Here is a 13,695-nt window from a genome sequence, read left to right on the forward strand (position 1 = left end):
ACTTCAGTCTGGTCCCTCCCAGCTGTTGCAGGCATTTGAGAAGAGGCACTTAGGAATGAGCAGTTAGGTGAACATCTCTCTCTCTCTCTGTCTCTCCCTTTCTCTGTCTCTCTTTCAAATAAATAAGGAAGTCTAAAAAGATGCTTTTTTGGCTGGAACTGCAATTTTCATTTCCTATCCACAGAGACGAGGGCATACTTAAGAGACTGTAAAGCAACTGGAGTGAATGAAGTTTTCATTAAAATCCACAGGTGCCAAGTTCACAACTTTTAGTAAACACACAAAAAAGTTTATACTTCTCCATGAAACTCCCAACAGTTAACAGCTTCAGTACTATCATTTATGAGCTACACCTTAAAGGCAACAACAAAAAAGAAAATGATATAAAATCCTAATTCCAATAGCTGTGACATCATGGCCACAAATAAAAATAATTTTTAATTAACTCTCAGTTCAAAACATCCCAAAAACTGTGCAACAGATTCTTTTAGGTTTACCACTAGAAGCTGCTGAAGATTAATACATGTTTCCATCACTCAACTTGAGTAAATTTTTTCTTTACCACACATCTGCTCCAAAGACTGAGCCATGTGCCTCTGCTGGCAAAGAAATGAAGATGTCAAGCAAATGGCTTTGCCAGGTGGCTACCAATGCTCTGAGAGAGCAACGATGCATGGCTACAACACGTGTGTTAAGGCTCAGGTGATTGTCACTAAGTGGTTCTGTCACCTAGCAAGAATGATGAGCTGGGACACCAATGGCCTTCACCTCAAAGAACTCAAACCACCTACTGGCTGCATTTGAAAAAAAAAAAACAATAAATAATGGCACAGACGACAAAAGAAATTGCATAATCCTTTCCTTGAAAGACACACTTTTTTTCCCACAAAAGCAAAAATAGCAAACTATAAAGTCAAGCCAACAGTTTAAACAAAAGAACGACATCATCTCCACATATTTTCAAAAGGCACCAGAAAATAAAACTTGTGTTGGGTAAATCAGGTAGTTTTTTTCCCCAAATAACGTCTTTATTTATTTTCTTGCCACAACTAACTGCCCATTAAACTGCTCCCTATAAAAAGTGGTTAAAAGTTTTTCTATTAACATTTTAGGGTTATCAGATATTTCCTCTTTGAAGACTATATTTTGGGAGTCTAGCATCCGCAAGGCTACTAAAATGGAAACAGAGCGTTGATGGCGAGAAGAAAGTCTGAAGATCCTACAAATTCCAAAAATCAGCCATGCCAATATTCACTGCCAACTCATATGGATACTGAGCTAGAAATCTCCTCCTTGGGGACAACACTGAAGGGCCACCCCCAGAGCTACAGGACAAAGGTCCCCACATGAGTGGGCTGAAAGAAAGCAGTAGCATTAAGTGCGTGATTTCCAACATTAATAACATCCATACAATCATAGGGAGTTAAAAAGGCACCTGATGTTGGAGCTACACAATAACAGTCTTATAAAAACCTAAGTTGAAAATAAAAAAAAGAAAAGGAAAAAGCCTAACTTTCTACATCTGTAGTCTAAAAGTTGCACTGTTTATTAATACAAAAGGGATAACCAAGGAAGTAAGGATAAAGCATCTACATCCAAGTCACTTGAGTGTTATACCGAAGCTCACACTAAGAAATGCCACCCATCAAAGTGCAAAACAAAAGACTAATGCATGTAAAAATTAGAGTTCTCGCAACACTGGCCAAAAGCAGCAGAGCTGCCACGGCCATGCATGCACTGTCACTGGCTATAAAGTAGTATTTACGACAGATTCTGAGTAAATGACATATACTAGAGATCCGTTATTTGCAATATTATTTTTAAAAGGGAAATGTCTTATAAAAGGTACACAGCATAAAATCACATTACACTGATAAACACTTAGCTATGTCAAAGGTGAATTTTAGGATGGCATCTAGAAAACTATCACTCTTACTGAGCACTCCCTGCCGAGGAGAGCACAGTGTTCTTCTAACCCAAGACTCCCAGAACTCCTCTTAAGCCCTATCTTACGCTTTTGTAAACCAATCAACTGTACTTTTATAAAAACAGCGGGACAAAAATGGTGGTAAAACTAGTCTCTGGAAGATCAACCGCGGGAGGAAGGCTTACTCTCCAATATACTCTATTTTCATTTTTTACCATGCGATTCCTTTTTCAAAAAATTTAACAAACAAAAAATTACTGTAAAAATAAAGCAAAAGCATGTTCCAGTTTAAGCGCAATGCAAACTTCTGGCCTGGGGCATAATTCTTCGTATCTTTCATAACACCTCAGAGTTAATCACGTGAACAGGAATACAAACAAATGTAGATTCATCGCAAAATACAAATGTATTGGTCACAATTATGTAGAAAAAAAAATAACCTGTAATATCTGCTTTCCATGTAAGCTCACAGTATCTGTACTGAAAGTTTCTCTAAAATTAAAACAAGTCCACCAATAATGTAATTGAAAAGAATACTTCTGCACTATGAAACAGAAGATATGGGGTTCAGAGGGGAGCCCATCTGAGTAAGGACTTTATCCAGCCATTGAAGAGGCCCATGCAGATGAATCTCAATCCAACACGGGGTACTGGTGACATCCTGCCGGTGATACTCTGCTCCCCAGCCCTACGAAAATGAACAGAAAGCACGGCAAACTTATTGTTCAATAGTTAACCAGTCTTACAAACAGAGAGCTTAAAACCAGAAATGGCAAAATAACAAACTCATTATTCACAAACACATGAATTTTTAAATAACACATAACTCCCTTAGTAGAAATCTATTGTTAATTTCTTTTTTCTTCCTAATGTTGATTTTCTTTTGTGGCTTTTCATTTAAGGGGATGTATAGTAGCTGTGTAATGGAGACTGTCATATCTAGTAACATGTTATTTAACTTCATGGCATTGTAAATTTCTATTTTTCTTTCTATTTTTGATTTTCTATTATGACTTTTCATTTGAGGAGATATACAGTAGCTGTGAAATGGAGACTAACATCCAGATGTGGAGGATACAATGTAGTATGCATTTCTACTTCCAGACAAAGATGGACTTACAATGAAACTATTTACTATATCTTGACAATAGGACGTTGGATTCTCTGCCATTGTCCATGCCCGCAATGATGGACATATGACTGTGTATAAATAACTATACTTTAGTAATGATAGAGAGGATCTAGGTGGCGGGGCGGGGGGAAGAATTGGGGCTGGGATAAGGGAAATCCCAGTGGCCTATGGAACTATCATAAAATGACAATAAACAACAATAAATTAAATAAATAAAAAAAGCAAAAAAAAAGAAAAAAAAGAAAGAAATCTATGGGGCCAAATTAGTCCAGAAATATATTTTGGAAATGCAATAGAATACCTCATAACTAAAACAGAGTTTCTGTAATGAAATACATTCTCAATTACATAAATTCATAAATAGTACCAAGTTAGTTCATGTCAGATTGCTACCAAGAATTTTTGTTGCTGTTGTTGTTTTTATTTATTTGAGAGAGAGATGTCCCATCCACTGGTTAATTTCCCAAATGCCCACAATGAGTGAAACCACGAGGTGGGAACTCAGTTAGCTCTCTCACAGGAATGGCAAAAGCCCAGCTACTTGAGCCATCTCTTCCTTTGCCAGGATGCCCGAACCAGGTGTTAAACCCAGAATCTCCAACATGCCACGTGCAGTTAACTGCTAAGCAAAAGTGCGGCCCATGTTTTCTCCCCTCATCCTTTCTGACTAGCAGATAAAGCACTATTCATATTACCAATGCAGCCCAGGAGCCTGGGTTGGAGTCCTGCTGCCCCTCTCGGTTCCAGCTTCCTGCAATGGTGCACCCAGAGAGGCAGTGGGCCACGGCTCAAGCAAGTGGGCCCTGAGCAACGCTGCATTTCCAACTCCCGGCTTCGGCCTCATCCCGTCTTAGCTGCTATAGACAGGGAGGGAACCAGCAGACAAGACAGCACACTTTGTGTGTTCCTATGTTTTTCAAATAAATACACTACTTTTTCATCAAAACTTGCACTTCACTGCTTTACATTTATCAAATTCTCTGTTCTACCAGTTATGGCAGTTGTGGCCCAGAACAGTGGGGTAGGAGGAACACAGCAAGGGAGATGGGTCGAGAAGATGGAGAACAGACATGAAACTTAGTAAGAAAAAGTCACATATTCACAGAGTCGGAATTACCACCAGGTAATTGATAATCTGATGTAAATACAACAGAGCTACAACAAAGCAGCGAGGGACTGCTGGGGTGCGAGACTGAAAACCCTTACTCCGCCATCTCCTGTAGGCTCACATGGAGAGGTACAGGCAGTCGAAATGCACTACTAAAATTCTGGGTCTCCCGTGTGGGTGCAGGGTCCTGAGGCTTTGGGCCATCCTCGACTGCCTTCCCAGGCCACAAGTAGGGAGCTGGATGGGAAACAGGGTTTCCGGGATTAGAACCGGCACCCATATGGGATCCTGGTGTGTGCAAGAAAAGGACTTTGGCCACTAGGCTACCACGCTGGGCCCATCACTAAAGTTCTTTTACAATTTCCTGTGAACTGTAATCTTTGCAATGTCAACAAAACCAGATCAAGAGGGTAAACACTAAATTACAAAGTTCTTTGAATTTCACCAACGCTTAGAGCTTAGATACAGGTAAAAATAACTATCATAATCTAAGCCACTGTTACTATGTTAGAATATAATAATAGAACTGTTGATGCTAAGAACTGAAAATGCACTTTAATATAAATGTTTTCCAGCCTTTAAACTGCAGTTTTTCACAAAATCAGCTCCTATTTGACATCTAAAGTAGTCAACCATGAGTTTTATAATTCTGGATTACAAAATAAAATGTTATATTAAACAATTTAAAACAACATTAAATCATGTCAAAATTATTTGCTTTCATTTAACAGATAAAATTTTAAATCAACATGAATACATACTACACATATTTACAGCACCTCACATTATATTATGAATCACAACTTGCTCACCTTGACAAAACTCATCCGAATGGTGCACATTTTGGTGAGCTCATACACTGCCTCAAATCCATGATTGACAGACTGGGCCAGAAGCTGAGCAAACTCTTGATTGTTAAAAATTTTGAGACTGCAGCTACTAGGAATCTTACAGACAGTGGTGGGATGAAAGTTATGGTGGAAGTTGCAGTTCCTGCTTTGCACAAATATGCTGCTGTCACTGAGACACTCGGCATATACTTCCCCGCCAACATAGTAGAGATGAACACCTTAAAAAGACAGCAAGAGTCAGCTAAACCAAGGCCATATGCTGGATGTCAACAAGGTAAGTACAGCCTGTAGGAAATACCACAGATTCACAGCTCCCAATTATCTGCAACTAAGGACTACCACTAGATGGCCTTCCACTGCCAAAAAGGATTACAAGGTTAATGCAAGCCCAGTCCAAGATGGCTCTGCTCCCAAGGAACTGAGACTGGAAGACAAACAGGGATTCACTCTTAGCTTTTTTCCTTCTCCAACAATCCCCTAGTAGCTCCTAAAGGGAACTCTGAAAATGCCTCCTGATGCCTCAAAGGCGTGAGCATGACTGGGCTGTCAATAGTCACGCAGCACTCGTTCTACTAAAGGACTGCAAAAATATGTACATACATATTTTCAATGCTATACACTTCAAGTCACAAGAAGCATTTTAGATGGGATTCTCTACTTTGTTTTAATTTATATGTATATATGTAAGTGAAAAGTTTTAATGAAACTAAAATTCTGGGGCCAGAATTTGTGGCACAGAGCCTCAGCGGCCACCTCCAACAGCCTGGTTCCTTGGGCACACAGAAGGGACACCCAGACGGAATTCTAGGCTTCTGGCCCAGGCCTGGCCCTTGTGACCATTTGGTCTTCAAAGTATATTCTATCACTAACGCTGAAGACATCTAGTATTCTCCCAAATTACCTATCCACCTTTTCAAATTCATTCTTCCTCAAAAGCAGAAGACACTGACTTTCAAAACTTTTAATATGCAATTAATTACAAATCTAACTCACTCTGGAATATTTCTGCTTCATACACAGGCAAGTGTCTGGTTTGGCTTTATTCTCTAGGGTATCAGAAATTTGTTCTTCTAACAAATCTTAGAGGATGTTATTATGCCCCAAAATACAAATTTCCATTCTAGATTTTAAATGGTACACATAATTTGAGAATAAATATTGGGCTGATATCGAAAATTGTGTTTTGTGAACAAGTAAAAATGACCCATGAAGACAAGGCTTCAGAACTGTGTACTAGGGAAAAGGCGGAAATTAATTCAAGAATTTCAGATTTCACCAAATGGATTTCTCTTAAATTATTTCTGCTGTAATGTGAGGTGGAACTCAGGGAAACTTAAGTGATGCAGTTCACCTGATAAATCAAAGCAACTGGCAACAAAGTACACAAAGTGGCAAAAGTTTACAACTCATTTTTGGGATGGTACTTTCAAAAATATCTTCTATGAGAAAACTCATAAAAATGTTCTTGTTTTTGTTTCTGAGAACAAAAAGCAAGCAGCAGCAAAAGCCAGGGGCAGGAAGTAAGCCTACAGCTGACACTCTGCCTCTATGAACCTTCTTCCTGACTGCTGGCACTCCAGGGCAGCCAGGTGCAGGGCAACAGGGTCTTGTTTGCTGTGGCAACTTGTGGGACTTATTATATACCAAACCTTGGAGCCACAATCTGTGGTGAAGCCACTGCAGACAACATTCATCATGCTTGATTTCCCATCTCTAACTCTGCTTTGATAACTAGACAACTCTGAATATATTCCCAGATACCCAAAACACCATAATTAACTCCTAATTCTTCACCAGAATTGCTATTCTCCACAATTTCCTGTGTAGTTTATCGAACTATCAAGGGTACTGTTATCAACAAGGCAAATTTCCATACAACTTTGAGGTAACACCCAAAAAGTAAATATGACTTGACAATCTTCGCTCCAGGAAAGCTAAGCATGACAAGGAAGAGGGGACTAACTCTGTCTTTATTTCTGTAATACAGCCTCCAATATACGTCACTTGAGACAGAGGTTAGGCCGTAAGCTTAGACAGTGCGTAACACACAGAAAGAACAAAATGACAACATTACCTTTTCCAATGTGTCGCCTAGTGTTTTCAATTGTGGAATTACGATTCACATTCGACAATAACCCCAAGCAGAATCTATTTTTGTTATTGGAAGGGTCTGTGAATCCATCAACTAACACACTAGTAGATGATGCATGAAAAGCTTCCCCAACACGATTATTTAACTCATAATAGACAATTGAACACCAATGCTTGGGCTCCTCATAGGCAACAGGCTGAACATCTGTGAATAAATCAGACAGAAAAAAGTTTAATAAAGAATTTATAAGAAATTATACATTATTTTCCATTATTGAAAAAATATTTCATTTTTACTGGAAAGGCAGATTTACAGAGAAGGAGAAACAGAGAGAAACAGAGAGAAAGGTCATCTGTCCACTGGTTCATTCCCCAAGTGGCTGCAACAGCCAGGATGTGAAACTAGGAGCCAGGAATCCCAAGGAGTCCCCGCATGGGGTCCCAAGATTTTGGGCCGTCCTCAACTGATTTCCCAGGCCACAAGCAGGGAGCTGGATGGGAACTGGAGCACCTGGGACATGAACTGGTGCCCATATAGGACCCTGGCACTTGGAGGTAGAGCATTATTAAGATGAGACATTGTAGGTGGCCTAAAACTCTAGATTTTTACTGTTTTTACACTCTTTAACCCAAACCACACTCTACATGGAAAAAAATTTTCATTTTTTAAAATTTATTGATTGATTTTGGAAAGTCAGATATACACCAAGGAGAGATAGAGAAGATCTTCTATCCACTGATTCACTCCTCAAGTGGCCGCGATGGCCAGAGTTGAGCCATTCCAAAACCAGGAGCCAGTAGCTTCTTCTGGGTCTCCCATGCAGGTGTAGGGTCCCAAGGCCTTGGGCCATCCTCCCTTGCTTTCCCAGACCACAAGCAGGAAGCTGGATGGAAAGTGGGGCCACTGGGACATAACCCTGACACCCATGTGAGATCCCAGTGTGTTCAAGGCAAGGACTACCCACTAGGCTACAGTGCCAGGGCCCCAAATGTTCAGTCTTTTTGAAAAAGTTTTACGGTCCTGCCTGCCTTTGAATCCACCTCTAAAAAACAACAACCAAACCAAACCAAAACAACAACACCAGATAGAAGTTTTAGCTTGACAATTTTAAAAACCATATAGACTGACAAAAATCTCAACCTGCTTGGACTGCTCTAATACCAAATCCTGTCTAATTTAAACCACAGCAATCTATTTCTCACAGTCATGGAAATCAAAGATCAAGGGACAGGTTTTCCACTTTGCAATTTGCAGACAAATGCCCTCTCACTGTCTGTGCTCCTGGAGCCTTATCTCAGTGTGGGCAAGGAAGGAGCAGTCCCTCCTCCTCCTGGAGGGTGTTAGGCTCTTCAGGAGGAGGACTCCACCCTCATCAACCCATCCTACCCATAATTACCTCCCCTAGGCCCCATCTCCAAATGCCAACACACTAGGGGTTAGGGTTTCAACATCAGAATTTGCAACCATTTAAGCATTCCATTCCTAGCCCTCCAAAATTTTTATCTTTCACAAGTTAAATATATATACTCCAAGCCAAAACCCTGAAGTATTAACTCCTATCAGTACCCTAAGTCTAAAGTCCAGTTTCCTCTAAATCAGAAGTGGGTGAGACTCAGGCAAAATCCCAAGGCAAAATTGCTCTCCTGCTGTAAACCTGTGAAACCAGTTATGTGCTGGAGGCGGGGCAGTGGGCAGATAGCCAACTCCAGGCTCCTGGTGGAACTCGGCTTGGGAGAACATCCAGTCTGGAAGCCAGGGCCGCAGCCTGGCTCATAATCATCTCTATCACCCTTTGAAGAACAGAACAAGTTTTCAGTCCAATACCTTCATGACCTGTCCTACAGAATTTAAGAAACCTGACAGCCTTCCTTCCTTCCCACCAGTCTGTTGCCTTTAGTTCAAACTGAGCTGCACCCTGTCAGAGTGGATGCCTGATAGAGTCATGGCTCACACACATCCACACCAACCTCACCAACTGCTTCATGGGCAACACCTTTAGTGTTCTCTTGTGAACATGCTTTTCTCATTTTTCGCAATATGGATGAAGACTTTCCAAATTCTTAATAAAGTTATGGCTCTTTTTTTGACTTAATTCATTCTTCATTTTTCTTACATTTTACCATTAGTCACAGGAGGAAGCAGACCATTCCTTCAGCACTGTTGTGCCACAATGGGTAAACATCTGCCACTCCGCTCTCCCCTAGGGATCCCTGTTTTGAGTTCCCACTGCTTTGCTGCCCATGAAGCTACCCGCAATGCATCTGAGAAAAAGGACGGCTGAGTACTTTGGCACCCTGTCACCCACAGCCAGGTGTGTTCTGACATGGACCTCAACATTCTACCTTTTACCTAGATTTTAAGCCAGGTCCTTATTTTCCAGGCATTTTATCAGCAGCAAATTATCTCTAGAAGCCAATCATGCTGTAACAAAACACCAGGGTGAGAGACTCAAGCAGCAGAAATGTGTCATTCTGCAGGCAGGAAGTTCAGAATCAAGGTGGCAACAACTTCAGTGTCTGAGCAGGGTCCACTTAATAGCTTGTCGCCAATCACCTTACTGCTCGGAGATAGTGGGATCTCTCTTCTTCCCACAACCTTATCATGGGTTCACCTCGTAACCTTACCGAAATTGAATTACTTCCTAAATACCATCAGAAACTGACAAATTTTGGGAGGTCACAACTGAGAAAAGAGCAGCAACATTGCAATTTAAATAAATTTTCTAGCAGATTCTAGTTCAGGCTTGCAAACTTCTTCCTCAGCAACCTAAAAGATTTAACAAAACATTATCTGTAAAACTATTATATAAACAAAAGTTTAGCTAAAACCCAAGCCACTCAGGAAACTAGGAATAAAGAACTCTTCCAAACAGATAAAGAACATTGACAGAAAATCTACAACTTATAAGCCTGGCACTATGGCCTAGTGGCTAAATTCTTGCCTTGCACACACCAAGATCATATATGGGTATCAGCTCATGTGCTGCCTACTCTACTTCCCATCCCGCTCCCTGCTTGTGGCCTGGGAAAGCAGTGAAGGACAGCCCAAAGCCTTGGGATCCTGCACCTGCATGAAAGCACAGGAAGCTCCTGGCTCCTGGTTTCGGATTAGTTCAGCTCCAGCTGTAGTGGCCATTTGGGGAGTGAATCAGCAGACAGAGTACCTTTCTCTCTGTAAGTCTGCTTTTCAGTTTAAAAACATGAATAAATTAAATAAAAGTACAACTAACAACACAATAAGTACTGAAGGTTTTATTAAGTTTCTTGGTAAGAACAGTGTTCACACATTCTTTTTCAAGACTGTACTAGAAGTACCATTGATGCAACAAGATACAAGGAAACACAAAGTACACAGACTGGGAGAAGAGATAAATGTTTTCATTTACAAATAAAATGACTGTAGAAAACCCAAGAGGGAGTTCAGCAACGTCATGGTGAGGGCCCAGCACTGTGGTGTAGCATGTTAACCTGCTGCCCACCACACTGACATCCACATGTGAGTGCTGGCTGCCTTTCTGCAGATCCAGGCCCCCGCCTGGGCAGGCAGTGGAGTACAGCTCAAACCCTTGGGCCTCTGCACTGTGTGCAGATCAAGCACCTGGCTTTTGGCATGCCAAGGGTCCAGCCTCTCTCTTTTGTAACTCTTTCAAGTAAATAAAACACATTTTTAAAAAATATTAAATGAATTCTTACATACTAATAAAAAGTTCAAAATTATATTAAAAATCATATTTGTTTAGAAATAAGTTTAATAAAGAGAACTAAAAGTACAAGATTTACATTAATAAAAACTGAGAAGTATAAAGATATTCCATGCCCATGTATCAGAAGGCTGTGTTAAGATGACAAATATTTCCTAACTGATCTTGAATGTAATGTGAGCTCCAGCAGAGCACAGAGTTCTTGCGTTTGTTTTTCACACAAACTAATAAGCTAATATCAAAATACATGGAAGTGTAAAAAACACAAAAGTCAAAATTTTTTGAAAAATTTCAAAGCTGGACAACTACACATCTCACTTTCAAAGCTTATACCATGATTTGCAAATCGTGTGCCTTATAAGAATATCCAGAATATATTAAAAACTCGTACATCTAAGGAAAAATGTCAATTCAGATATGAGCAAAGCATTTAGAAGAAACATTTCTCCAAAGCTGATATACACATGAGAAGATGCTAACACTACCACTCACCAGGGAGATGCAAATCAAGCTTTAAAGCTGCCACTTCACACTCATTAGGATGGCCATTACCCAAAAAATACAAAATAACAAACACTGGCAAGGATATAAAAAACTGGAACTCTGGCACAACATAGCTGGCAAAACAAAATGGCATAGCTGCTATGAAAAACTATATTGCTTGTTTCTCAAAAACTAATAATGACCATATAACCCAGCCATTCCAATTCTGAGTATTCACCTAAAGAACTGGAAACGCAGTCTTGAAGAGCTTTGCGGTACACTCATGTACAGAGCAGTCAAAAAAAAAAAAAAAGTGCACGCCAAGTGCTCATTAATGGATGAACAGAAAAATAAAATTAGTCTACACATGCATTGGAGTATGACTCACCCTCAAAAAGGAATGAAATCATGACATACAGTTCAACATGGGTGAGCTCTAAGGATATCAATGCTATGTGAAATAATGTAGTCTCTCTCTCACACACTCACACACACACACTACTATATTTGATATACTTCAGAGCAGTCAAAATCACAGAAACAGAAGACAGAAAGGAGGCTGCCAGGAAGAGGGGAAGGAAGAAATGGTCAATGGGCATACAGATTCACAAGGTGAAGAATTCTGAAAGTGGATGAGTAGAAATGGTTGCACATTACAGATATATTTAACGCACCAAACTCTATACTTCAACCTAGCTAAGATGTGGAGAAGGCACTCAGTCTAGCAGGATGCTTTAACCTGTGTACCACAGCACGGCCCCAGCTACGTACTTCTCTTACCTCTGCTAGATATACTGGGCATTATCTGAGGAATCATATTACTGCTTGTATCCATCGGCTGTGAATTATCTTGACCCATCTGATCATCAGGGGGCATATATGCAGGAGGAGGTGTATCAGCTTAGAGGAAGAAAATGAGACAGGTTAAAGTCCCCCCCAAAAAAGTTAAAATCTCACACCTGCTCAAAGTTATCACACTAAAAGCATTTAAAAATTTTGTAAGATTACCAGTAGGGTCTTTATTGAATATCACACATACAAAAATGTAGGACACTGTCCTAGGGCAAGGAGAGAGGAAAGAAGACATATGATATGAACAGCTACTGAAAACCTATGGGTAAGTGATATTTACTAAGCCCTGATCCCTGGTAATCCAGAGAACTAAATTCAGTGTTAAAATTCATTAAAACAGACTTCAAGAATTTTCATTATTTACTTAGAACTATGTTCAGACACTGCAGCTACTGAAAATCAATTGGAACACTAGGTTATTCTATTCTAGATATATATGTACTACAAGGATTCCTAATTTGTCAAAATCACCTCACATTATACATTCCTCAAATTTTGCAATTAACATTAATTACAACTTTCATCTTATACACAATCTGATGAGGAAACTTAACATTAACCACAAAATCTTCCCAAGTTCCACCACTTCTGAGCATTTTGTAAAAGCAAGTTAGACTTCGGGGTCTCAGTAACTATAAATAACAACTGTAATTTTTCTTTTACCCCAGGTCTGTATGGAACACACTGGAAAGACAGCCACAAAGAGTACTGAAACTAACATAATGTGTGAACACCTGTTTTTGAGTAAATTTTTAATAGTTAAGCAGCTGATATTTGACACCTCTAACCACGCACACAAGAAAATTTTAAAAACTTGAATTAACCGACATTTTGTTTCAATACAAGAATATCCTTACATGACTCTTGAGTTTCTTGACAGAGTAATAAAATGTCTTTACATGACACACATGAGCAAAATTTATTATAACCTTTAAGTTACAGAAAATACTACTAGAAAAATATCTAACTCCTACTTTTTAAAAGCATACAATATAGAGCAAAATCAAATCCAAACTCTTCTGGGCATCAATTATCTAAACAACAGATTCCAGGAGAGCTAGCTCTCGGCACACAGCATTTTACCCAAGGAGCCACAGTGAAACAAAGTGCTGATTCTCAGGAATTACCCTTCTTGTATTAATAAAAGTCTTACCTGGGAGCTGAAATGGACTTCCCGGCCCGGAACTTGCTGGGGAATTGGGGTATGTGCTGCTAGCAGGTGAAGGGGGATAGGGGCTGTTTGGAGACAAGGGGAAAGGAGTGTTGTTGGGCTGGGAAAAAGAATCTGGAAATGTGGCATTTTGTGGCATGTGCGGTTCATTGTGGCTCAAGTTCCGAAACTGAACCAGAAGGCTGTGTTGTGGATTGAATTCATTATGACGAGGCACTAATACTGGAGGTAAGACTGAAAGACAAAAATCAACAAGAATCATGTCAGGAATATCCCATCTATATCAAAGACTGGTAAAGGAATTACATAAAATTAGAAACCTACTAAAACAACTTACTTTTAGGAAGGGCTAAAGCCATCTTTATACAATAATACTTAA

At 39.8% G+C, this 13,695-nt stretch overlaps 1 protein-coding gene across 1 annotated transcript in view; it reads right to left on the minus strand.

Annotated features, from left to right (window-relative positions):
• Positions 1-223: 223 nt before the first annotated feature.
• SMAD5 (SMAD family member 5) overlaps positions 224-13,695 on the minus strand; it is a 40,677-nt gene continuing 27,205 nt past the window's right edge. The window contains exons 3-7 of the mRNA XM_040982178.1: positions 13,299-13,550; positions 12,074-12,193; positions 7,093-7,314; positions 4,980-5,236; positions 224-2,615 (exon numbers count right to left, since the gene is read on the minus strand). Coding sequence (XP_040838112.1) covers positions 2,472-2,615; positions 4,980-5,236; positions 7,093-7,314; positions 12,074-12,193; positions 13,299-13,550 — 995 coding nt within the window. The 3' untranslated portion in view covers positions 224-2,471. The remainder of the gene's footprint in view (positions 2,616-4,979; positions 5,237-7,092; positions 7,315-12,073; positions 12,194-13,298; positions 13,551-13,695) is intronic.

This window comes from Ochotona curzoniae, unplaced genomic scaffold, assembly GCF_017591425.1.
Source record: "Ochotona curzoniae isolate NIBS_2020 unplaced genomic scaffold, NIBS_Ocur_1.0 contig_1, whole genome shotgun sequence".
Taxonomy (NCBI): Eukaryota; Metazoa; Chordata; class Mammalia; order Lagomorpha; family Ochotonidae; genus Ochotona; species Ochotona curzoniae.